Source organism: Elephantulus edwardii, unplaced genomic scaffold, assembly GCF_000299155.1.
Source record: "Elephantulus edwardii isolate Elephantulus edwardi_28Jun2011 unplaced genomic scaffold, EleEdw1.0 scaffold00075, whole genome shotgun sequence".
Lineage (NCBI taxonomy): Eukaryota > Metazoa > Chordata > Mammalia > Macroscelidea > Macroscelididae > Elephantulus > Elephantulus edwardii.
The window spans coordinates 11,645,073-11,671,562 of record NW_006399825.1 but is presented as its reverse complement, the minus strand read 5'-3'; the positions used below and the strand labels follow the sequence as shown (position 1 = coordinate 11,671,562).

The 26,490-nt window shown below is 39.3% G+C and overlaps 1 protein-coding gene across 3 annotated transcripts in view; it reads right to left on the bottom strand.

Moving 5' to 3' along the window:
* Window positions 1-26,490, bottom strand: part of PARD3B (par-3 family cell polarity regulator beta) — a 1,417,836-nt gene that overhangs the window by 567,570 nt on the left and 823,776 nt on the right. For all 3 annotated transcript variants that reach the window (XM_006889111.1, XM_006889110.1, XM_006889109.1), the window contains 2 exons: window positions 17,916-18,015; window positions 7,905-8,020 (listed from right to left, as the gene is read on the bottom strand). In XM_006889111.1, coding sequence (XP_006889173.1) covers window positions 7,905-8,020; window positions 17,916-18,015 — 216 coding nt within the window. The remainder of the gene's footprint in view (window positions 1-7,904; window positions 8,021-17,915; window positions 18,016-26,490) is intronic.

Sequence of the window (26,490 nt, the reverse complement as noted above, 5' to 3'; positions counted from 1 at the left end):
TGATTTCATCCCACCTGAATTTCAGAATCATCTCAGGAACAGGTTTGAGGCCTTGAACACTAATGAGCGAAGACCAGATGAGTTGTGGGAGGATATCAAAGATATCATTCAGGAAGAGTGTAAACGGTCATTACAAAGACAGAAGAGGAAGGAAAGACCAAAATAGTTAAGGTTACTAATGAATTTTTGATGCGTCCACATTAAGTTTTTCAGATGTGTTCTTGTTTTCCTCTTAAAGTTACGCTATCATCATAATCTCAGAATTTAGTTTTTTAAATCACATCATTTTATTCTATTTTTTAAATTGTGGTTTCAGTGAAGGTTTACAAAGCAATTTGGTTTTCTGCTCAACTATTCATACACATTTCATTTTATGACATTAATTACAATAGTCACATTTTCTTTTCTTTGTATAGTTAAACTAGGCCCACATAGCATGCACTGTTTCTCTCATTTACTGCTAAATTCCCAGTGTTTAATATATGTCTTGGCACACAGTAGGCTGTAATTAAATATGTGTTTAATGATTGAATAATTGTTCTCTGTACTTGCTTATTTGGTCTCCTTAAAGCTCATGGCATACATTCAATTATGTCCTTGTGTTCATGCTAGTGTTTTGTAAATTGTAAATGTAAACAGACACTTACAAATATATCATTAATTCATCTTTACTAATTAAGTTTTCTGTGTTTGTTTAAAGTCAAAGTTATATCCAAAATAGCTGCCTAATACTGCTCTTACCATCTTCACCTTATTCAGAAGTATTGCAAAACAATTCAAAGGATTCATTCATATAGATAAAATATTATTTGTAAAATATACTATGCAAGAATTGGTAACTAAATTGATAAATCATCATTACAGTTCTGAATCTATATAATTTAGAAAAATCTGCCTATTCAACCTTCAAGATTCTTGTCTTATTGCCAAGAATGTATATGAAGATTCCTTATTTCATTAAAAAAACATATGTTGAACAAAGAAAGCATTGAAGCAGTTACATTGGGTTAATTAACCTTTATCAAAGTCCATGTTTTGTTTGAACTGATTGCTGGTGGCACGTACTTTTTACATATGAAGTTGTATTGCTAATTCAAAGGCCAGGTATCTCCAGGGGTTTGAAACCACTGGTATCTCAAAGGAGAAAAATAGGCTGTTTCTTCCTATTGCCATTTATAGCCATGGAAAGCTGATTATGGAACAGCTATAAGCCGGAACTGACTCAAAGGGAGTAAGTGTGCGTATAAGCGCTCTGGAGCTCCTTGCTCTCTGAGAGGAAAGCCTGACAGATAGGAATGGGTTATATCCAAACGTGACTTAAACATCTCTTACTCTTGGTACAGGAAGACCTAGTGGTATATCTTACAGTAAGATGTGATGCTAACCCAAATCTTAGACCTCTTTAATGCTCTGAATCTACCAGCAGATCCTTGAGAGAAAGATGGACAAATTCCTCTCATGCAATTTACAGTCTTAGACGCACCCCTGAAGGGTCAGCTTGGAGTCTGTTCCGACCGGATGGCAATGAGATAAGTAATTCTTGAAATAACAGTTGATTTAACATTTCCTCCAGCTGTGGATATGTAGACATATTTTTCAATTAAACAATTCTGAGAAAACGACCATCAGAAAGTAAAATTGCTGAATCAGAGATTTTGAGATGGGGCGGGGGGTGGAGGGGAATACCAGCCTCTCATCCTGATTTTAGAGAGAGTCATTCAAGACACATGCTTGCCCACCCCCCACCCCCACCCCAGACACTAAAGACATGGAATGTTAACTATCTTCATTGTAAGGAAACTTCCTAAAATTTTGTCTAACTGCCTCATGCATCACTTTAAGCTCATTTCCTCTCATTTAACAGAGGCAGGCCAGCTGGCCAGTATCCTCCATCTGCACTGCCCTCCGTCAGCTCCTGACTGTGTTACAGAGCACCCTCTTGAAATGAGAGTGAGAAAGGCAACTAGAAACAGCAGAGCAAACTCTCAGAAAAAGGCAAACAAACAGAAAGAGCAACAACTGGTGGGAAACACTGTTTTCAACTTAACTTTGAAAGGGGCTATAGATTAATTTAAGGGCGGGGCCAAGAGACTTAAGTACTGTCCCTTATATAAGTCAGACTAATTTTTAAATAGTATTATGGGGTCATAAAACACCAGGTCTGGAAATTAAAGATTTTTATACCTCATCAAAAGGTCTTTGACTGTAACTCCCTGGCATCCAGCCAACAAGGGCAGCTCTTTGGGGGGAAACCCTATGCCAAAGGCCAAAGAGGCAGCTGTGTTATTCAGCTCCTGAGAGCTTCCAACTCAGCACCCACACAAGCTCAATTATGAACAAATTAAAGGGATCCAGACTGAACATAGTAATTTTGGTAATTTAAATAAATAGAGGAAAGTCTACAATTAGTAGGAAAAGATGGATTCTCTCAAAAACCCAGAAGTATCTATCCAGCCTCTTAACTAGCACCCTAACCTCTCTGAATAAGCACAGTTCCATCCAATTATTGAAAAATAAATTTCCTTGCACCCATCATTTTAATCATTTGTGATCTGACTTAAATGTGACCTCATGCGTACTGGGAACAGTTATTACAAAATACTGATGAAGATTATTAAAGGGGGGAAAACCCTCACAACCACCAAAGAACGCTAAAGGATATGCAGGAATTAATGCATTTCACGCCTACATTTAGAGAGCAGAGATATGTGATTAGCCAGGGCGGTACAGTGGTCAAGTTTTCAACTGTGAGTCAGTTGTTGTTGGTTTGAATCTAAGAGCGGCTTTAAGACGATGGGGCACTCTGCTTCTCTAGATTGCACTCTTGGACATTTCAGGAGGCCGTTCCACTCTGTCCTGCAGATCTGCTCTACGACAGGGCTGACCTGAAGGCACATAGTGATGACAAAGATTATATGATACCCCTTTCTTAAAGGATTTAACATACATTTTTGTAGTTAATGAAATGTGTACCTTTTTCAAGTGCAAAGAAAAAACTCCAGAGGGACTCAAAGGAATCAAAAGAGTCAATAATGGAATATCTAGTAATATCATTGGCTATAATAATAAAAAAAGAAAATATATATGATCAATCGAGATAGAGCCTGAAAATCAATAGCCATTTGTAATTTAAAAACAAAATGAATTAAAACTTTTTTATGAAATTAGAAACATATTTAGCTTGATAAAATGTTTTTATCAGAAATTAACTATAAGCATCATAATTAGCTGTAACTCTCTTACACACGCACACACATTAACAGAGTGGAGACATTCTTGTTTACTCTTCTAGACTTATCTTTTTTTTTCTTTTCTTTTTTTTTTTTTTTCCCAAGACTTATCTTGACTAGCTGATTCTAAAATTCATGTGAGAAACAAGTATGTAGTATCAAAGTAATTTTACAAAAGAAGAGAAGTTAGTTAAAGGACTCTTGTTTATTAATGATTAAGAAACACTACAATTAATGGTAATTCAAACCCTTTGGTGTCACAGTGGCAAAAGTGCTTGGAAGCGAACGAAGGCTGTCTTTATACTTTCCACTCACCCTGTGGGAGAAAGGCAATCTTCTGCATAAAGTTGAATCAACTTGATAGCAAGTATAAAGCTGACTCATTAAAGAGGTGGTGCACGCATAAGGAAAGACAAATGTATCTAGAAAATAACAAGAGTAGGATATGACCCACGTGTGTAAGGGAATTGAATATTTACTTTCGTTATATTCCAAATTAATGGGCAAATGATAGAAAAATAAAAATCACTATACATTACAGATAAAACTTGTCTCTAATATTCCATGGATAAAATAAGTTATCAATAGGAGAACTCTGGTGGCCTAGTGGCAAGGAGCTGCAACTACAATCCCATAGTCGCATGGTTCGAATCCACCAGATACTCTGCCGGGGAAGGAGGGGCAGTCTCCTCCTGTACCAGTCAGATCTGATTTGATGGTACACTCACACAAAAATAATAAAATAAAATAAATTTAAAAAAATAAGTTATCAATTGCTAAAAAAATTTTAAAGTCTCTAAATATAATAGAGTCCTTTATCAATTTCTTTATTAATCTATTCATTTATTACTTGCTGTCTTGTTAAACTTTGCCACTAATACTGGAATGAGATGGCATCTCATCGTAGTTTTGATTTGCATCTCTCTCATTACCAGTGATTTTGACCATTTTTTCATATGTCTGTTGGCCATATGAACTCTTATGCATTGTTGGTGGGATTATAAAATGGTACGACCACTCTGGAAGGCAGTTTGGTGCTTCCTCAAAAAGCTGAACATAGAAATTCCATATGACCCAGCTATTTCTCTGCTTGGAATATACCTTGAGAAAATGAGAACTGAGGCTCAAACGGAGACTTGTATACCAATGTTCATAGCAGCATTATTCACCATTGCAAGAACATGGAAACAGTCCAGATGTCCAACCACATTCAATGGATTCAGAAATTATGGTACATTCACATAATTGACTACTACACCATGCCAGATGCAATGATTTTGTAAATTACTACCGAACTTGGGAGGGACTGGAAAGCATTATTCTGAGTGAACTAACTCAGCTCCATAAGGACAATTACTGTATAAGGAGCCAAGGTGGGAAAGCTGGAAGCAGAGGGATGAGGATGGGTAGGGGGTGGGGTGGTTAATCATGGGTTGCACAATTTGATGGGGTGGAGATGAAGGAAATGGGAAAGATCAGATGTGAAAAACAATGTATTTTAATTTTGTAAATAAATCAGTATAAAACTGAGGAAAAAACCCACCAAAAAACCTAACCAAAGAAACCAAGAAAAGGTGATATGACAATAAAACTAAAACCACAAATAGATTGGGAGAAATACTTTGTAAAATAGACAGCACGACCTTACAATGATCGTTGTTATTCTGTGTTCTCAATTCAGGAATGAACCATAGCAGACCTTGCAGCAGGTTTTTGGAAGCAGTAAATCACCCAAGAGTAGACTGTCCGTCCTTCTCTCATGGAGCAGCCAGTGAATTCAAACCATGTGTCTTTGGAATTGCAGCACAGCTTCTTACAGATAAATGGGAATAATTAACAAATCGGAACAATGATAAAGGGTATGAACTTTATCATCTGCTATTTTAAATGTTCCCAGGATTATATTTGCATGTTTTAAAGAAGATATCTTGATGATATGCAAATTCGTGAAGCATTCCATATTTTTGGCTGTAATGTAATGGGGGGGTAGGTGTGTAGGAGACGAGGTTGGCTCAAGATAGAGCAGGGTTCAGAGGTGCTGTATGTAGACAGGGTCACTATGACAACAACAATCTTGATCCTGCTAAGAGCCAGTCCAATAAGCCAAGTCATCAATTATTATTTTTTTTTTCAAATCTGTTATTTTCTGACGGCCTAATGGGTAAGAAGTTTTGCTACCAACCCAAAGACAGTAGTTTAAATCCACCAGGTCTTCTGCAGGACAAAAATGGACAATTTCCTCCTGTGCAATTCCACTGAAAACCCGCTGGAGGGCCAGCTCTGGGTTGTTCCAACTCCATGGCACATAACAGCATTGTTTTCTTACATTGTTCCAGAGCTATAATGGAAAATTAATTACACACCATATTTCTATAGACCTAAACAGACAAAGAATTTTGAAATTCTTACCACTGGGTCCTCAGCTGAGTTTATTTCTTAAGGAAGGACATTTATTAGGTTCATCTGATTATTTTAGCGAGAGAGGTCAGAGTGGTACTAGAACACTAAACCTTGAGTCTTCAGCAAGACTATTAGCTTTAAACTGGCACTTCATGAAAGGGGCAGACCTTGGTTGGTCACTTGAAAAAATGTTTTATTTGCGTGTTATTGAGTGCTCTGCGGAATAGTGTATTTTAGTTGATGCTTTAGTTTGACACTTGTGAACTGAAGGAAATAGATCAAGTGGCCACACTTTTTAAACGGAATAAGCATTATTATTGTCACTATCAGTCACAGACTGTACAGTAAATTGTGCTGGGTGACATTAAACTGCGCAGACTTGGCAAGAACTATTTCAGTTTGGGAGCCCTCACAATACAGGGAGTTAAGCACTTAGCTGATAATGGAAAGGTCAGGGGTTTGAGCCTATCATCTGCTGTGTGGGAGAAGGAGATGGCATTCTGCTTCCAACTGTGAAGACTACAGCCTTGGAAAAGCTGAGCAGCAGTTTCACTCCATTACATTGGGATGCTGCGAATCAGAATGGCTTTCTCAGCAACGAGTATTTAGAATTTTTTTAAAAAAAATTTTATTATTTTTATGCATGTACCATCAAATCAGATCTGACTGGTACAGGAGGAGATTGTCACTACTTCTCCAGCAGAAAATCTGGTGGATTTGAACTGTGCACCTCTGGGATTGCAGTGCAGCTTCTTGCCACTGGGCCACCAGAGCTCCCTCAGTACCTCAATTTAGAAGAGAAAACTTCTCAAAAGTTACATTTTAAGGAATAAGATATAAGCAGAAATTCACCTGAACTTGCCTTAAGTTTTATTTTGTCATAAACATGATAGTATTTTTTCCCATCACTTAAATAGAAATGTTTGTTTTCTATAACAGAGATTTGTTAAAACCATAATGACTAATTTTTTAAAAAAGTTAAATGAGGTACACACGAATATATTGCTCCTCTCCCTTAAAATTAAGAGCAGTTTGTATCTGTCTTCCTTGTAGAGAAATTAGGAAGACTGCCTAGGAAGTGTTTAACAAGCTTTCTATAAGAACAAATTGCTCCTTAGCTTATTATCAGTAACCTGGGTCACTGTCACACATTATTCCTTTGCTTTGCTGAAGGTTCACGCTTGACAAGATCCTCTCTTCTGACCAGTTCCCCAGGCTGTCTGGTTTGTTGAGCTTCCCTATCAGTCTCTCACTCCAGGTGATTAGAGCAAATACATCCCGGTGATCTAGCTAATTTATAGAAGAGAGAATCAATTTCTCTCCTTTCATCATGACTGAACATTTTCCCAAACTCCTGTAAATGAGTAATAGATAAGCACTATTTATCAGATTGTTTTATGGAGCACACAGTTTTGATTATTCTATTTTCTTGTTGCTACTAATGAAATATGTAATATGCTTCAAGGGGAAAAAATTGCGGAGCTCGGTCTCAGAGCACGCAGAAGGCAGGATGTACTTTGCTAAGGTTTTGTTTTGCACCCACAAAGTTTTCTAAGAGCTTACTCTTTCTCTCCAACAGCCCATGGGAGGGCAGCAATGTCCATGGGCCTCTGAGAAGTCTACCAGAGTTCCATGTCTCCGGGTCTGGAGAACCGAGGTTTGCTAAGGCCCTTCCTTTGCACTTACAGGCAACAGTTTTCTGGCTAATCCCTGTGAAGCTCATATTGGCCCAAGTAACACTGACATCTTCAATCTGAGAAACCGAGGAATTTTTCGCTCCCCTCATATCATTTGAACAGATTTTCTCCATATTGTTATCTATCCATCACACATGAGAAGAAAACAAGAGGAGACGCACCATGGACTAGGATCAGCAACATTATTTTTCCAAACTCTGCCACAGGTAAGTGCACAAGGAACAGAAAAGTGCTTGCTGAATCCACAATGCAAACACAATAGAAAGCAGGTGAGTTAGAGGTTGTTACAGCATTTAGACACTTGAGAAGCATCCCCACTTTTCTCCCATATGTAAAGGGAGGCATTTCACAGACTGCTATATAGGAATAAATCATTTATCTTACTTTTTAAAAGGTGGTAATTACAATTAAATGTGTGAGAGGAGACAGGAAGATAGGATGGCCATTAGCCCTTCCTCCAGGCTTCTAGCCACCCAGCTCCAAGAGGTTTGAGTTCTGGAAACAAAAGCAGGAGCTTCAGGAGATGGATGGGCTGGGGCCAGAGAGCTGACCTGGATGTCACCTCTCTCTTGCTTACCAAGGTCCATGCTCTTTGAGGCTTTCAGATTAATTGATTCAGGCTGCCTGGCCGGTGTCAATGGTCTGAAGCTGATGTTCTGATCTGGAACATACACTGATGAATCCACTCCAGAGCTGTGGAAAGAAAACCGTATACCGGAGTTGAGGCTTCAAATAGAATCTTTCTTTCCTTCTCTTTAATATTAAAGGGTGCAGTTCTTCTTTGGAACACAAACCCTCATCACTCTTTTTGCAGCTCCCAGTCAAGCATTCTAAACCAATTCTGGATTCTCAGTTTATTTTATGAGATACAGCAATCCTGTTTTCATCACACTGCACCATTCAAATAAAATATTCTCTGGCTAATATCATGTTTTACTCTTCACTGATTTCTTCTAATTGGGAACCTACTGTACAATATATAATGCTGAGTGGAGAAGGCGAGCCTGAAAAGCACTGGTACTTGAAAGGAAGCCACAGGTATTAGCAGAGATCAAAAGCAATCTGAGATTTTGGGGGCGCTAGAACAGCACATCAGCAGAGAACTGCCAGAAGTCCAGGCTGGGTTTAGAAGGGGTCTTGGTACTAGGGATATTGTTGCTGATGTTAGATGGATCTTGGCTGAAAGCAGAGAATACCAGAAGAGTGTCTATCTGTGTTTCATTGATTATGCAAAGGCATTTGACTGTGTGGATCATAACAAACTGTGGCTGACTCTGAGAAGAATGGGAATCCCAGAACATTTAATTGTGCTAATACGAAACCTATACTTGGACCAAGAGGCAGTAGTCAGAACAGAGCAGGGTAAAACTGCATGGTTCAAAACTGGGAAGGGTGTACCGCCAGAGATGCATCCTGTCTCCATACCTTTTCAACATGTATGCAGAGCAGATTATCCGAGAAGCTGGGCTCTATGAGGAGAATTGTGGCATCAGGATTGGTGGAAGATCTATTAACAATCTGTGTTATGCAGATGACACAACCCTGCTTGCTGAAACTGAGGAGGACCTCATGCACTTGCTGCGAAGGGTCAAGGACTGCAGTCTTCAGTATGGACTGAGGCTCAATGTCAAGAAGACAAAGATTCTCGCCACTGGACCAATTGGCAGTGTCAGGATGGATGACGAAGAGATTGAGAGTGTTCACAGCTTCAGTTTGCTTGGCTCCACAGTCAACACACTTGGCACCAGCAGTCAGGAAATCAAAAAACGTATCGCGATGGGAAAGTCTGCTGTTAGGGACCTCTCAAAGGTACTCAGGAGCAACAGTGTCTCTCTGGAGACTAAGGTGCGCCTGATACAGGCCATGGTCTTTGCAATCGCTTGTTATGCATCAGAGAGTTGGACAATGACTAGGGAGGACAGAAGGAGAGTGGATGCTTTTGAGCTGTGGTGCTGGAGAAAGGTACTGAATGTACCATGGACTGCCAGGAAAACAAACAGATTCATCTTGGAGAGGATTAAACCAAGCTACTCCTTGGAGGCAAGGATGCTGGGGCTTCGTCTGACATACTTTGGACATGTTGCCAGGAGGGACAGGTCCTTGGAGAGGGACATCATGCTTGGAGGGTGGAGGGACAGCGCAGGAGGGGAAGACCCTCTATGAGATGGATCGATTCAGTGACTGGGGTAATCGGGATGGGTGTGTCAGAGGCAGTGCAGTTGGCGCAGGATAGAGCAGGGTTTAGGGCTGTTGTGCATAGGGTCGCTATGAGTCGGAAATGACTCGACGGCACATAACAACGACAACAACAACAAGTGTACCTTATGTGAAAGGGTTAATAGTCTAATTTTTTTATTAGAAAATCACCCAGTTGGATGGCTAATCTGGTAAGGACGTTTGGCTTCCTACTTTATTTAGTTCTATTTTCTAAAACTATTAGTAATGCTGAAGAAACAGTCTGTTTATCAGTAATACCAGAAGAAGCAACAGGAAAAGCTCTGTTGACACTTTAGACGCAAGATACATGAGATGCCCTGATCAGCTTTCTAGCCAATATCAATATTCTTTCTGATGAGTATTGCATTTATTTGCTCGAGGACAGAGGAGATTATATAAGAAACTATGGAAAATGCCTTATTTTTGGATGTAAGAATAAGTTACATTTGTAAATACTTTATAAACAATACCATAATTATTTCCCCCCTTGGTATTCTTGAATATTTAGGAAGTAAATATGGTAAGTCATTTCAACATAATGCCTGTTCTGAGGGAAAATACATCAGAACTGCAAATGATGAAGTAGCCTTGGTAAACACAAAAGGAATGAAGCTGGAGGTTTTCAAGCAGTTTGGCGCTTGACACTTTAAACAGCAAAATAAAAGCCTGTGAATGTATTAACTATTTTGAAAGGGAATCCTAAAACAAACAGGTGATCCTGACTTTTTAACCAAATATTACACACTATAATAGGTTTACTCTTTTCCTGAAATTCACCAATCTTGCCTATTTAATACTATCTTAAAATCCAGCAGTAACAATATTGCTGCATTAGAAAATGAATGAATCTCCAGCATTGTAGCATAATAGGAACCTGTGATAGGAAGGATGAGAAGTGCCAACAGCATAGAACTCTGAAAGCCCAGGTGTCCGAATGGGGATATGCTATGTTAGCTGATCTCAACTTGTTGTAACCCCACAGGATGGTTAAAACTGCTGCATAGAATGCTTTGCTGAAATCTTTCTAGAAGCAGATCACGAGGCTTTTCGCGGAGTTGCTGGGTGGATTTTAATAGATAACCTATTGGTTAACAGTGGAATGTGTGACTGTTGTACCACCAGAGCTCACTGTTTCTTAATTCAGTCTTTGCTACTTATTAGCTGTGTGATTTAGCTAGCTTACTGGCCTTGTCTGTGTTTTAATTTCCTTAACATGCGAAATTAGACATAATTACACATAATTGAACTCTTTCAAAGTCACGATTCAAAACACCCAAATGTGAATGCATTACTGTTGAGTCAGAACTGACTCACAGCTGACCCTCCGATGTGTTTTCTGAGGCTGTAACTCACATGGGTGGAGACTGCCCATCTTTCTACCTACGAGCTGCTGGTGGATTCAAACCACTGTAGAGGTGCAGCCTTTGAGAGAGCAGTGCAACTCCCTATAGACTAGGGCACCAGAGATGAACTGACATTTGTAAAATGAGGAGAAGAGAGTTTTGGCAGAGAGTAACTGCTATCTATAGAAGTAACTGGGAAACAAATAAGAAGCTAAATACATATGTGGCTCTTCACTTGGCAGATGAAAACAAAAAGGTCTCTGAGCCTTCTGAATTCTTAGGAATGCTGGTACAGTTTCTTTACCTTCCTTGTTTTTGTTAGGTTCTCAGTAGACCTACACGTAAAAGCTCTTCTCTCTTTCCAATTACAAGGTTAATGCAGTAGTCTGGTTAGAGGCCTGGGCACTAAATTGAGATGCAGGGTTATTTGGCATCAGTTCTCTCACCACAAATGGATGGTAATTGCATTTACCCAAAATAGTTTTCAAGATTGAATAAATTAAGATATGTTACCCACTAAGAATAGCATCTTATACCTAGTTAGAGCTCAATAACCGTGCACTATAATGCAGCCAGTTTTGAATAACGGTTACACTGTCCAATAGAGAGAGAGAGGTATTTGTGTTTTCAAGAAGTTTAAGTACACTCTTTTATGTCATAAATTTTTTCTTTCTTATTAATATCTACTTATATTCTCAAGAATAAAACTGTCTTTATATAAAATGTTTTATATGTAGCAATGATATTTTTCTACCTGGGCATCTAAGTGATTGTAAAATAAGGCAACTGTAGAAAAACCTTGACCCACATATAGGCGTGGACCTATATCTGCCTGCCCATTTTAAAGAATTCTGAGATACTGTTCTGAACATGGGCACCTCTCTGAACCTTGAATATTATGTGAAAGCTCTTGCCTTGAAATGTGTTATTCGACCTTTACATGCACTTTGTTCCTCATCCTTTGATCCCTCAAGATGATGGGGTTTTAGTGTCAGGAAGACTCACAGGGCTTTCACAGAATCAAAGAATTTAAGAGCGGGGAGGGATTAAAGGTCATCTCACCTAACCCTTCACATTTTAGATAAGACCTTGATACTCCAAGAGGACAGATGTGCCCCAGATCTCACAGCTAGCTAGTGGCAAAGCCGGGAACAAAACTTTGCTTCCTTAAACTCTTCCAGAGTCACAAGCATTGGTTAAAATGGTGGTCAAACCAGGACACAGACTGATACTCTGTGTTTGGATAAATCAAATGTTTCTCTTTCAGCAAAGATTCTTTTACACTGTTTGATGCAGTCTGCATTTCAGGTTAGCTTTTGGATTCAGGAATGAGGCACATATTTATTATTAAATAAAAGAAAACAAATAACTAATCAAAACCGATGCCATATTTTATAATGCAAGCCTTCAGGGAAGAGGTTTAGGACCAATATGCATATATTTTATTAAAACATAGATCACACTGCATTTAAAGTGTTTGGCTCAAGGCAGACTATGGAAATCTACTCAAGTGCATAATGTATTGATTAATCCAACTCATTGACTTACAGTAGTTTACCAAACTAGGCATTAATTGACAAATTAAGAATAATAATTCAAATTTCCCCAAACTCCTGGGAAACAATTATTCTGGTCCCTCCAAAGACCAAGGACATAATGTTCATTCATAAAGTAACCTCCTCCAGTTAGGATCTGTTTAAATAATGTGAATTTTTTAAACAGATGCTGAGATACAATCAAGGATAATAAAATAAATATCATATGAATATATGATATATGAACATATATGTACTATGAAATACATATGGAAATAAATATGTAATATGAGTATAACAATCTTGTATACACACGCACACACACACACACCTGATTGTGTTCACGAAAGTGATCAGAATGACATACTTCAAAAAGCCTTGATGATACAGTTGTTAAATGCTTGACTACTAACCTAAACATTGGTAGTTCAAACCCACTATCCACTCTATAGGAGAAAGATACAGCAGATTGATTTCATAATGTTTTATAACCTTGGACAGTTTGCTCTACTCTTATATGTAACCATGTGTCAGAACTGATGTGACACTAGTAGGCTAACAACATAACTCCATTAGGATTGCTTTGTTTGTGGTCAAACAGATAGTTTGAGAACCTACAAAGAAAGGGTCATCTCTGCCTTCACAGAAAATGGAAATAATGTCAGATATGGCTTATATCAGATTGGCAGATATTTTAGAAAGGAAGAGTAATAGAAGGCATTATGGTACCGAAGTGGGAGAAGTGTGACTACAAGCCTCTGGAAACCCACCGGAGGGTCAACTATGGGTTAGTTACGACTCTTTAGTACACAACAACATGGTATTGAAGTCAATCACACTGGGCAATAGGTTGTTATATGTGTAATATGTGATACAGAATTCATTAATGTCTATTTTAGATACTTAACACATTAGGCTAGTAAAATGATTTTTAGTTTTATGCTACGTTTTGAAAGTTTCTAGAGTGAGAGAGTGACACAATAGTTAACAGTAAGAGATGGCACAGTGGAATTTTGAAGGGAGCAGGCATGTGCTCATGGCTGAGCGGGTTGCAGCAGAGGCTGCGAGAAGCTGGAAGTTGACAGCAGGCCGAAGACATGTCTCGGATAAAGGTAGTATTTTCAGCATGAACAACCAGGAAATCTATCAAATAGAAATGATTCTCAATGTCAAATTATGCTGCATAATGAATAAATAAGGGTAGCATGAAACACACGCCAGCGGCCAGAGTGTGGTGACAAATCAGGAAGGTCAAGGGCAGAAAAGAGCCAGCGATGAATATTGAGGGGGGATCATCTGAAATAAGAAGCCAGGGTGAGATGATTTTCAGAGGCATGGCAAAAAAAATGTCACAACTGAAGCCTCATGTGTCCATGGATTTGTCCCAGCAACTGGCTTCACTGAGCGAAAGTAAATAGAGGTCACATGTTTGATAGAAAGAGACTAAAAGAGTGGCTGGTGGTGATCGGAGTAGATAGATATGTATACAGACAAAAATATAAATCTATATATAGAAACAGGGAAGAAAAAGAAGACAGACACACACAGGGGATGATCAAATGTAGTCTAAGCGGTTTCTAGAATCCAATATATTTCATTTCCTGGTGCATTGTCTTACACTCTGTGGTCTCACACGCATCTAATCCTTTCTTTCTCTAATAATTATTTACATAACATAGCAGTACAACTAAAAACATTTACAACACAGTAAAACAAATGCTCCCCTTTTGATACATGATCCAGACATTCAGTTTAATCAAAAGCATTTCCCATCCCTTATGCGCCAGGAGCCCTCTGTTTTTCACTGAGTCTTTCCCTAACATACCACTTCTCTCTTTTAGAGGGTTTCTAATTTCTTTTAAAAGGCAGAACAGCCTCCTTTGCTCAAACCTCCTGGCTCGCTCTCAATCCTTCCTCCATCCCAAGTTTCACACATCCAAACCCTGCTGCTGTTGGTCACCTAGCAACGCAGCAGCTTGCAGGATGGGGTGTGTAGGTCACAGATTCCCAGGAGGGAGAGAAACTCATGGCATTAGACTTGTTCTTTGCATCTTAAAATGCCTTTTAGTTCTCCCTTCCCGTCCACCCAGGCGGTTTCTTCATTCACGCCCTTCTCTTCTCATGCTGGTGTCCATTCGGCTTGGTATCCTCGTTTCAGGCCTTCCTCCTGTTCACTTCATCCTGCACTGACTGAACTATCTCAACCTGATACTGTCACACATCTGGGCTTGTGGCTTTCATGCTTTTTCACGCTCTCTGAAAAAGCCTGGTGCTGACCAGCCATGTCAGCTTAGACATGTTCCACTCTAGATGCACCACGAAGAAAAGACTATGCTCTTCCTCCTGTTTCCCAGAAAGCTCTTCTCTGTACTCCAAGAACCAATCCGAACAATAGTTCACCTGTGAAACCTTCCTGGGCCCTTGCTGGCCGAGTGAGCGGCTCACTCCCCAGGCTCCCATGCTGTTCCGTATCAAATGCTTAGTAGGATGGATCCTAATCATCCATGTGTTTATCCTTTCAACAATGAAATGAATTCCTTGAAGGCTGGGATGCTTTCTAATCCATTAGAGTCCCTTATACATAGTGTCTGTCTCAAAGCTCCAGAAATCCTTTTCAATGGATGAGTGAGGGAATGAAGGACCCAATGACCAAATACAGTAGCACAGAAAAGAAGAACAATGTCAGAGAAAATGCCTTACTTTGCACTGAAAGGAGATTACTACTGACCTTTAAAGAAAGCAATCCCAGAGGAGTGGTGTGAACAGGACAGTAGCCTGAGGGGATTATGGAGGGAGAGGTCATAGGAAAATGGACCTTACTAGCTCGTACCATAAAATGAAAATTCACAGCAGTGAGGGCCAATATAAGCCTTCTTCCAAGATCATGGAAGAATTTATTTTGTAAATAAGGAAGAAATGTGCAGCAGTTGAAGAAGGAAGCAGTCAAAAGGCAGTTACGAAATCTCAGTACTTCCCGGTCTGTACTACATATGCACCATTTCTCTAACCTGAAGGTTTCTCATCCATCAGTTTGCCCCTGGACTCCGGGCAGAGTTCTCTTCTCCAGCTGTCACAGCTGGTATCCAATGAGTTTTGGTCTTCTAGTAGCTACAAACCCTCCAGCAGTTACCCAATCCATGTCACACACATAAAACTCCAGTTTCTATTGTGTCTATTGTCTCCTCAAGACCTTACAATAGATTTCACTGTCTAAGCACTTATCTGTGCACTCTGGAATTATCATCAGGCTAATCAGTCACAAAGCAAGTAACATATTATTTTACTTTTCCATCTCTAAGTTATTTCTTCTGCCATTTCTTCTATGTAAAAGTGCCATTTCTTCCTGGGCTTTCTAACATCCAACCTCTATCTTTTCATCCTTTAAGATTTAACTTGAGTGCCACATTTCTTAGAATATTTCCCCTAATTTCTACATTTGGAAGCATCTTCTTTTCCTCAGAAGCCCAAATAACTTTATCTGCACATTTGGGTAAATACTTCATCAGGCCCACATGTGTTCCAGTTACCATTTTGACTGATTGGCTAAGCGAGTCTCTAGAAGGTAAAGTATATATTTCATTCTTGTTTGTACCTTCCGAATGACTTGGTACATATATGCAGCACAATCGGTCAAGTGGAATCGATGTAAGTATTGTTAAAGTGGATGCTTTTGAATGCCACTGAGCTGCCAGTTAGGATTCAGGACAGAAGCAGGGAGTAGAAACAAAGTTAATTGTGTCCACATTTTCAAGAAATCTTGAACTCCCAAGATACTGATCCAGAACACTATTGTGATTATCAGTTCATTCAGGAAATTATATGTGGGTACAATAACTGACTTAAAAAATATAAGAATCACATGGCTAAATATGTTGTTTTTGTTGTTGTTATGTGCCGTCGAGTTGTTTGCGACTCATAGCGACCCTATGCACAACAGCCCTAAACCCTGCTCTATCCTGCGCCAACTGCACTGCCTCTGACACACCCATCCCAATTACCCCAGTCACCGAATCAATCCATCTCATAGAGGGTCTTCCCCTCCTGCGCCATCCCTCCACCCTCCCAAGCATGATGTCCCTCTCCAAGGACCTGTCCCTCCTGGCAACATGTCCAAAGTATGTCAGACGAAGCCCCAGAATCCTTGCCTCCAAGGAGTTGCTTGGTTTAATCCTCTCCAAGATGAATCTGTTTGTTTTCCTGGCAGTCCATGGTACATTCAGTACTCTTCTCCAGCACCACAGCTCAAAGGCATCAACTCTTCTTCTGTCCTCCCTAGTCATTGTCCAACTCTCTGATGCAAAACAAGCAATTGCAAAGACTATGGCCTGTATCAGGTGCACCTTAGTCTCCAGAGAGACACCGTTGCTCTTGCGTACTTTAGAGAGGTCCCTAACAGCAGACTTTCCCATTGCAATACGCTTTTTGATTTCCTGACTGTTGGTGCCAAGAGTGTTGACTGTGGAGCCGAGCAAACTGAAGCTGTGAACACTCTCAATCTCTTCGCCATCCATCCTGATGCTGCCAATTGGTCCAGTGGTGAGAATTTTTGTCTTCTTGACATTGAGCCTCAGTCCATACTGAAGACTGCAGTCCTTGACCCTTCGCAGCAAGTGCATGAGGTCCTCCTCAGTTTCAGCAAGCAGGGTTGTGTCATCTGCATAACGTAGATTATTAATAGATCTTCCACCAATCCTGATGCTACAATTCTCCTCATGGAGCCCAGCCTCGACATCTCTAATAGAGCTAGCTATACCCTTGTTGTGTTGTTTTAGTATAATTTTATTAAAAAGTATAGTGACACTAACATTGCTGCAAGAAAAATGAAGAAGTTTTACAGGATTATCATGGGACACAGAATGGAATAAAATATACAGTTTTGAGTACCTATAATAAATATAGCAAATAACAAAAAGACTATTTAATGATTTTTAAAACTCATCAGAAGAACAAAATCTATGAATTCCACTATTCAAATGATAAGTATGCTGAGTAAATCTCTCTCTCACATGTTTGTATGATTCTAAATATTATTGATTTCTTAGTTTCTATTAGAGGGTGCTTTTCAATATTTTAGATTATATATGGTGTTGCTTTAAATTTTAGATCTCATTAACTTTCTTGGAACATCTATTTTTAAAATATCTTTAGGGTTCATCAATTCAAAAAAGTGGGGTAACTTTAAGCTTCATGTTTTCTCAGTTTCATTTATAATTTCCGATAGAATGTTCTTTCAGCTCAACTGTTTCTTTAAACTTGTAAAAGCAAATGCAGCTATTTTATTAAGAATTTTATTAATATAAGATGAAAAACAGCTAATTCCAAGATGTAAAAATACAGTGTACGCTATTAACTATGAGAAGCCTTTACTGGAAAGGAATTATGAATACTAGGGTATTTCTGGTCTGGAAAGAAGTAAAAGTTAAAATAAGGTTGCTGAGTTTCCCCAGAAAAACCGTAACTGGGAACATTTACAATCTATCATTTTCTTGATACCTGTGGCTGTAATCTTCAAGGCCCAGTTCCAGCCCAGGATGTCGTGGGGGAGTGGGTGGTACTTCAGTCTCTGTCCATCCATCATTGGGTAGCATTAGCTCTATAAACAAATAACAATGAAGCTGTAGTAAACTGTGGGCAGAACCACTCAGTGATTGGTTTTGTTTCCCTCTCACAGACACAATTTTAACCAGAACATAAACCAGCCTTGAAGTAAATAACATCTCTAATGATACTGAAGGAATCATATGGAAGTGCACACAGCCTCTGTGAGGAAATCTAAGCTTGCTAATATGTTTTTACACTGGTGACCTGCTGGCAACCCCTGGCAAGACACGTCAATGCATCATGGCTACCTCCCCAACCTATGAAAGACTGACATATATTCATTACCTATTATTTCCAGAAGAGTAGTGAAGCCACCTCTTTTAGGTTTTAACTTTTATATAAACAGGATTCCATGATGAATATTCTGAATTGCATGGTGATTTAATTGTATATATACCTCAGTGGTCAAACTACTTTTAAAATATCACGAAATTTCCTATGTACAATCACAATTCAAGCACAGTATTTGGGTACACTTTTTTCCCCCAATTGTGTCATAAAAGAATCAACTGGTTTGAAATCAAGAAGGTGTGGGGTGGGGGGGAGAGAGGTGGGAAAACAACCGAAATAAAAACCATGGGATTTGAGTCCTGGTATCATAGTCATTCTCTACTGGAAAAGGAAGACACTTACCTTGAATCTTATTAAAACTAATAAAAAAGTATCGTTCTTTAAGATCTTATTGTTTACTGTGCTATTACATGCTTTGTATCATTAAATAGCCATAACTAGTGATAATAATAACTTATACACAAAATTTATGGTTTTGGGAGCAAATTTTTCAGGCTCCTATTGTTCTATCATTGGTAACTGTCTACAACTCAAAGCAATCCTATGAACAATAAATCCGAACCTTACTTTATCTTGTACCATCTTCACTATTTCTGACAATATTATTAAGAAACCAGTCACTGAAGACAGATGTCTTGCTGGGAAGGTAGGGGGTCAGAGGGAAAAAGGAAGACCCTCAATGAGATGGACTGACGCAGTGACTGTCTCATGGGGCGTGAGCATGACAGAGATCCTGAGGACACTGTAGGAGGGGGCAAGGTTTAGATCTGTCATTTACAGGGTTGCTAGCAGTCTTAGTCAACTTGATGGCTCCTAAAAACAACAACAACATTATTAATATCACAGCAAGTAAAATATTGCTGAGAATAATGCAAAAAAATGTTGCAGCAGTATATAAAAAAGGGCCTTTCAGAAATTCAAGCTGGATTCAGAAGAGAAGAGAACACTGAATAAAAGCTACCACTGCTGAGGTCAGATGAATAGCAGAAAATACTAGAAACGTGTTTTTCTGTGTTATATGCATTGCGTCAAGTCTTTAGACTACGTGGATCACAAAAAATTCTAGTAACATTGTGAAGAATGAAAATTCCAGGACACTTAATTGTGCCCATGCTGAATCTGTATGTGCATGGACAAGAGACATTTGTTCAAATGGACTCAATTAAAATAAGGAAAAGTGTGTTTCCGGTCTTGTATCCTTTCACCATACTTATTCAATCTCTCTGCTGAGTAAATAATCTGAGAAGCTTGTATGAACAAGGCCTGGAAGAAGTTTCATTAGGAACTTGTAATATGCAGATGACATAACCATGCTTGCTAAAAATTAAAGCTTAAAGAAATTACTGATAAAGATTAAATATGAATTATTCCTAATATAAAAAAAAGTAAAAGTATTCACATCTGGGTCAATAACATCCTAACAATGAAGAAAAGTTTGAAGTTATTGATGATTTCATTTTGCTTGGATCCACAATCTACATCACTGGAAGCAGCAGTCAAGACATGAAATGCACATGTAAACAATTAATAAGCAAATGTGTCACTTTAAGGACTAAGACCTGACGCAAGCCACGGTATTTTTAATGGCATCACATGCTTATGAAAGCTGGGCAATGACTAAAGAAGACTTAAGAAGAGTAGATTCTTTCAAATTATGATATAGCAAAGAAAACAAAATATATCGTGGACTGACATAATGCATGAATAAATCTATTTTAGAAGAAAAAAGCCAGAAATCCTCTTTTGTAGAAGGAAAGATGGCTTGACTTCATCCCACATACTCTGGATATCTTATCAAGAGGGATGGGTCTCTAGAGAAAGGCATCATGATTGGTAAAGGGTTTGCATGAAAAAGAGAACCCAGATAAGATAGAGTGAGGACAGTGGTTGAACAATGGGCTCATGCAAAGCAGTGGCCGTGAGGGTGGCAGCCAGCTGAACTATGGTCCATCCAGTTGTAGAAAAGGTCTCTGTGAGGAACATCACCAGGGCACCTAACAGTAACAGCAGCATAAAGAAGGCCTGTGGATTCCACTGGAAATACAAGATGCAATCTCCTTTGTTTTGAAATAAAATTGTCATTGTGATTTTAATGAGCACATACAGAAAAGTTAGATTTTCATTCATTATTGCACATTTAACCTCCTCACCCTCCCCTTGCCCAGTTCACTTTTTTTTTAAAAAAAGTATTCATTCATTGTTGCACAATTACCTACCTCCCCCAGCCCCCAGACCTATTTGCAGTGATATATTTCATATTCTAGACTGTTGTATATATAATGCCTAATCATATATTCATTTTAGACAGTTCTTTCTTTCATCTCTTCCCATTTGACATAAATTCCCGTGAAGGCCTACAGTTCTGGCTCTAGTCACTGCTTCATTGATGTTCACAGGGTCCTTTTAATCACCACCTTTTCTTGTGAATGTGGTTTGTTTTCCAGGGCCAGATCAGAAATGAGGGGTAAAAGAATGATGAACTAAAATTTCGGCAGATTGTGTGCTTCCTTGGGCCCAAGCCAGACTATCATGTTTTTGTAAATCAAGGTTTGTTGGAACACAGCTATGACCATTTCTTTCCATACTATCTCTGGTTAGTTTGGCACTGAATGGTAATGAAGCGGACCAATGCCATGAAGTGAAAAAGCTGTGACAAGAGATCTATAACTTGCAGAGCCTAAAATACTTATGATCTGAACTCTACAGAAAAGGCTTGGCAATCTCTGCTTTAGACCATTTGCAGGGGGAAAGTAATGGCACTGCTTTCCCCCTTGCATCCCACAGAATGTGTCCTAATGCAATGAGGGTGCTCAGTTATCTTTAGTCATATTTAAAAGTATAATTCAGGGAGAGCTCTGGTGGCCTAGTGGCAAGAAACTGCACTGCAATTACAGAGGTACGCGGTTCAAATCCACCAGATGCTCTGCTGGAGAAGGAGGGGCAATCTTCTCCGGTACCAGGCAGATCTGATTTGACGGCACACACACACACAAAATAATAAATTTTTTTTTAGAAAAAGTATAATTCAATCGCTGATCACTGCTCCAGATGCAGTGTCTTACATGCGGTAGAGGGTGAGGTGCATGCTGGTCCCACAAACATGCATTAGGAACAGTTATACAATCATATGCCTCTTTAAAGGACCCCAGAGAACAAGGATATAGTGGAACTAGACTAAATGGAAATGTTTGATTTAAGGTGGGTGTGAAGGCCTCGGCGAGTGACCCTGAGTAGAAAAGAGGACAGTGAGTGCCTGAGGTCAGGAGTTGAGACACACTTGATATTACAGGGAAGGACGAGTAGGGTGAGAAGCAGAAAAGCAGAGATGAGCGTCCTGAAAGGGAAGCAATAATGAGCCAGCAGCTAACTCTGCCATGGCGATTGCTTTGCCCAGGGTGAGATCTGCCAGTGAGATTCTCAGAAAATACAGTATCGGTGCACTTCGTTACCATTCAGATGCTTAATAGGATTTTCTAGAGAACCCGTGGGACACAACCTCCATCCTTATTACCATCCCGGAGCACCACATTTACTCCACTGCAGGCACAGCTAGTATTTCTCCAACACAAATGTGAATTTTCTGGTGTTATGATTCCTATAAATGTTAATTCTAAAAATGCCTTCTCTGTGTAACAGCTTGACAGGAATTAAAAAAATACATAATGTGGAGACTGTGGGTGGTATGTACTATTACTACAAAAATAGATGGACTACAGCATATCAACACTGGGTTTTTAAATATACAAAAGGAAAAGGGAAAGGGGAAAGAGTCAATGTTTTGTTTGGCTGCAACAAGGCCTCTCCTTACTAGACATATCGTTTTGTCAAGTCTCTCCTGTTTTATGGCATGAGCTCTCATCATGTAGTCCACAGGGAGGTAGGGAGGTGCACCAAAGCTACATGGCAGTTCAAATTCTCTAGCAATGCCTTAGGAGGAAGTTGTATCATTTCCTTCTGTGAAATAAACAGCCTCAGAATCATGCCGGAACAATGGATAAACATGATATTATATAACGGAGTCACAACGAAATAGTAACAGATTTTGCTTTTGAAAAAAAAATTAATGTGTTAATGGAGTTAGTTCTTGAAATGGTTAGATTTATAATGTTATTCTTGGGAACTAAGAAAGGCAAAGAGAATCCCTGAATATAGATGATCTACATATCTGCTCGTTCCCTTTTCCATTGGTAAAAACGTTGTTCTACTGGGTCTGCGTCTCAGGAGAAAGAGAAGAGACCAAATCTCCCATTGGTCATCTCTGACCACTTGTGACCAAACCTAACAGTAAAGATCTTGGGAATAGTTTACTAAGGTCCAAATTATTTCTGCATTGTTTAAAGCATGTATTTTTATTTAAAAATAAAACTCCAAGTCTATCCTTATACTTTATCTTGCATTATTTGTGTAATGCATTGTTATGATATTTATTACTCCCCTTCTGGAAATAGCATCCCATGAGTACTTCGACGTCCTCTAAAATATGTAGCAATATAGGCAGCAACTTGCCCAGTGTTCCTGTGGAAGTCACCAATGTCATCAGAAATAGGACCATGGACTTGGATTATCACTGGATGACATGCTCCTTGAGAATGAAATGTCAATCAAATGACATTTAACATGTCATTTTAATATAGACACTAATCTGTCTGATCATGAATTATAGACATGTGGAGAAAGGCCACTCTATTCTTTAGGAAACTTGCTATTCCTTCTTCAGCCTCTTGCTATTGTGATTTTAAGGTCTCAGGAGATTTTTGTTCTGTCAAAAGAACCTCTAAATTCATTAGGAACATGAGAGAAGTAAGCTGAAGTATGTCTTTAGCAACACATAAAGTCAGCTGCTAAAAATGAACATGCTCAATGTACAATCAAAGTACTTCAGCAGTTTGAAGAAATTAATGCAGGGCAGTGCTCAGTGTGTGGTGGAGGGCATGATGACCTCTATCAAAGAGACATGTCTGAAGCTCAGCTCTGTGTTTACCAAGGATATGATTTAGAGTGAATGATTTACTCTCTCTGACCTCTATTTATTCATCTGTTAAATGAGAATTACCTATTTATTGCATGTATCTGTATTGATTGAACCATGCAGTGTTCCCTTACTCTGTTCTGAAAACTGCCTCCTGGTCCAAGTATAGGTTTCACATAAGCACAATCAAGTGCTCTGGGATTCCCATTCTTCTCAGAGTCAGCCACAGTTTGTGTGGTCCACACAGTCAAACAACTTTGCATAGTCAATGAAACACAGATAGCCATTCTTCTGGTACTTCCTGCTTTCAGTCAAGATCCATCTAACATTATCTAAAACATCTCTAGTACTACAACACCTTCCAAACACAGCCTACATTTCTGGCAGTTCTCTGTTGATGGGTTTGCTCCAGTTGTTATTGGATAATCTTCACCAGAATCTTGCTTGCATATGATATCAATGATATTATTCGATAATTTCCACACTCTGTTGGGTTACCTTTCTTTGGAATGGGAACAAATATTGATCTCTTTCAATCAATTGGTCAAGTGGTTGTCTTCCAGATTTCTTGGCCCAATTTGGTGAGCACATCTATGGCAACATCTGTTTGTTGAAATATACCAATTGGTATATGCCAAGGATGCGTCCTATCTCCATACCTTTTCAATCTATATGCAGAACAGATTATCCAGGATACTGGGCTCTACGAGGAGAAGTGTGGCATCAGGACTAGAGGAAGACTCATCAACAATCTGCATTATGCAGATGACACAACCCTGCTTACTGAAACTGAGGAGGACCTAAGGTGCTTGCCGTAGAAGGTCAAGGACTGCAGCCTTCAATATGGATTGAAGCTCAATATCTAGAAAATAAAGATTCTCACCTCTGGGATGATTGGCAGCATCATAATGGATGGTGAAGAGATTGAGATTGTTAATAGCTTCAGTTTGCTTGGCTCCACAATCAACACTATTCGCACCAGCAGTCAGGAAATTGAGATTTATTACATTGGGAAAGTTTGCTGTCCAAAGTACTGAAGAGCAATGATGTCAGTCTGAAGACTAAGGTGCTCCCGATACATGCCATGGTCTTAGCAATGACTTGCTATGCATAAGAGAGCTGGACGACTAGGGATGATAGAAGGAGAATTGATTCTTTTGAGCTGTGGTGCTGGAGAAGAGTACTGAAAATACCATGGGCTGCTAAGCAAATGGACAGGTTCATCCTGAAGAGGGTTAAACCAGGCTGTTCCTCAGAGGCAAGGGTTCTGAAGTTTCACCTGACATATTATTTTGGACATGTTGTAGGGAAGGACTAGTCCTTGGAGAGGGACATCGTGCTTGCAAGGGGGGAGGGACAGCACAAGAGAGGAAGACCCTCAATGAGATGGATTGATTCAGTGTCTGGGGTAATGGGGGCAGGTGTGTTGAGACAGTGAGATTGGCACAGTATACAGCAGGGTAGGGTTTAAGGCTATTGTATATACGGTCGCTATGAGTCACAGGCGACTCGACTGAACATGAGAACAACCCCTACATATTGATTAGCACAATATCTAACAAAAGGTATGTATTTAATAAATGGTAGTAGCTGTTATTATGACTTTCACTAAAGTGGAGGGATTTAGAGAAAAATAGAATACTGTGTTATGATGAATCATTATAGGTCTAGATTTATAAACCTATTGTGATAGAAAAACCTCAGAGCCTAGGAATTAATTGCAAGTCTGGCAATATCTGAAATGTCCAGATGCAAGAAATATACTATATTACACAGTATGATGTTGTGGTTGTTATGTGCTGTTGAGTTGCTTGTGGCTCCTAGTGACCCTTTGTACAATAGCTCTGAATCCTGCTCTACCTTGAATCAATTTCACTGTCTCCAGCATAGTTACCCCCATTATCCCAGCTACTGGCTCTTCCTCTCTTGCCCTGTCCCTCCACCCTTCCAGGCATGCTGTAATTCTCCAGTCCCTCTTGGTAACAAGCCCAAACTATGTGAGACGGAGCTTCAAAATCTTTGTCTCCAAGGAGTAGCTTGTTTTCACCCTCTCCAGGACAGAACTGTTTGTTCTCTTAGTAGTCCATGATATATTCAATACTCTGCTTTAGCACCACAACTCAAAGACATTGATTCTTCTTCTATCATCCTTAGTCACTGTCCAGTTCTCTGATGCAGAGACCATGACTTGGATTAGGTGTCCCTTCCTCTCTAGACTGACATTGTTGTTCTTAAGTACCCTGGAGAGGTCCCTGACAGCAGATTTTCCCAAATGCAATTGTCTTTTTATTTCCTGGCTGTTGGTACCAAGAATGTTGATTGTGGAGCCAAGCAAACTGAAGCTGTTAACAGTCTCACTCTCTTCTCTATATGTCATGATGCTCTCAATTGGTCCAGTGGTAAGAATCTTTGATTTCTTGATTTTCAATTAATATTTCAATTAATAATCTTGAGCTTCAATTACTATTTAAGGCTGTAGTCCTTGACCTTTTGCACCAAATGCCTCAGGTCCTCCTCAGTTTCAATAAGCAAAGTTTTGTCATCTGTGTAATACAGGTTATTGATGCCACATTCCTCATTCATAAAGTCCACCCTCCCGAATTATCTGTTCCACATATAGATGGAAAAGGTATGGAAATAGGATGCATCTCAATGCACATCTTTTCTGATTTTGAATTATGTAATGTTTCCTTGCTCTGTTCTGATGACCAGTCCAAGTCGAGGTTTCGCACAAGCACAATCAAATGTTCTGGGATTTGCATTCCTCTCAAGGTTAGACACAACTTGTTGTTATCCACATAGTCAAATGCCTTTGCATAGTCAAAGAAATACAGATAGACATTCCTCTGGTAGTTTCTGATTTCAGCTAAAATCCATCTGACATTGGCTATAAAGTCCCCAGTGCCACTGGGACTATACAGTATACTCAACAGGAAATCATACACTCCAAGTGACACAGCAAAAGAATCGTCAAGGATAGATTATGTATACGGAATTGAAACAGATGAGGGAGAGAACAGTTTAAAAGTGATATATGATAGCATATTATGATTATCACAGGAATCCAGAATTAAGGTTGCATAGTGGAGTGCATTTGGGGGGAGGGGCAGCGTCAGGGTCAGGGGGATTGTATACCAATGAAGACGTTTACCTTTTGCTTTTCAAAGAGAGGAGCGAACTGGGGGAGGGGGTAAAGAAAAAAGTGCA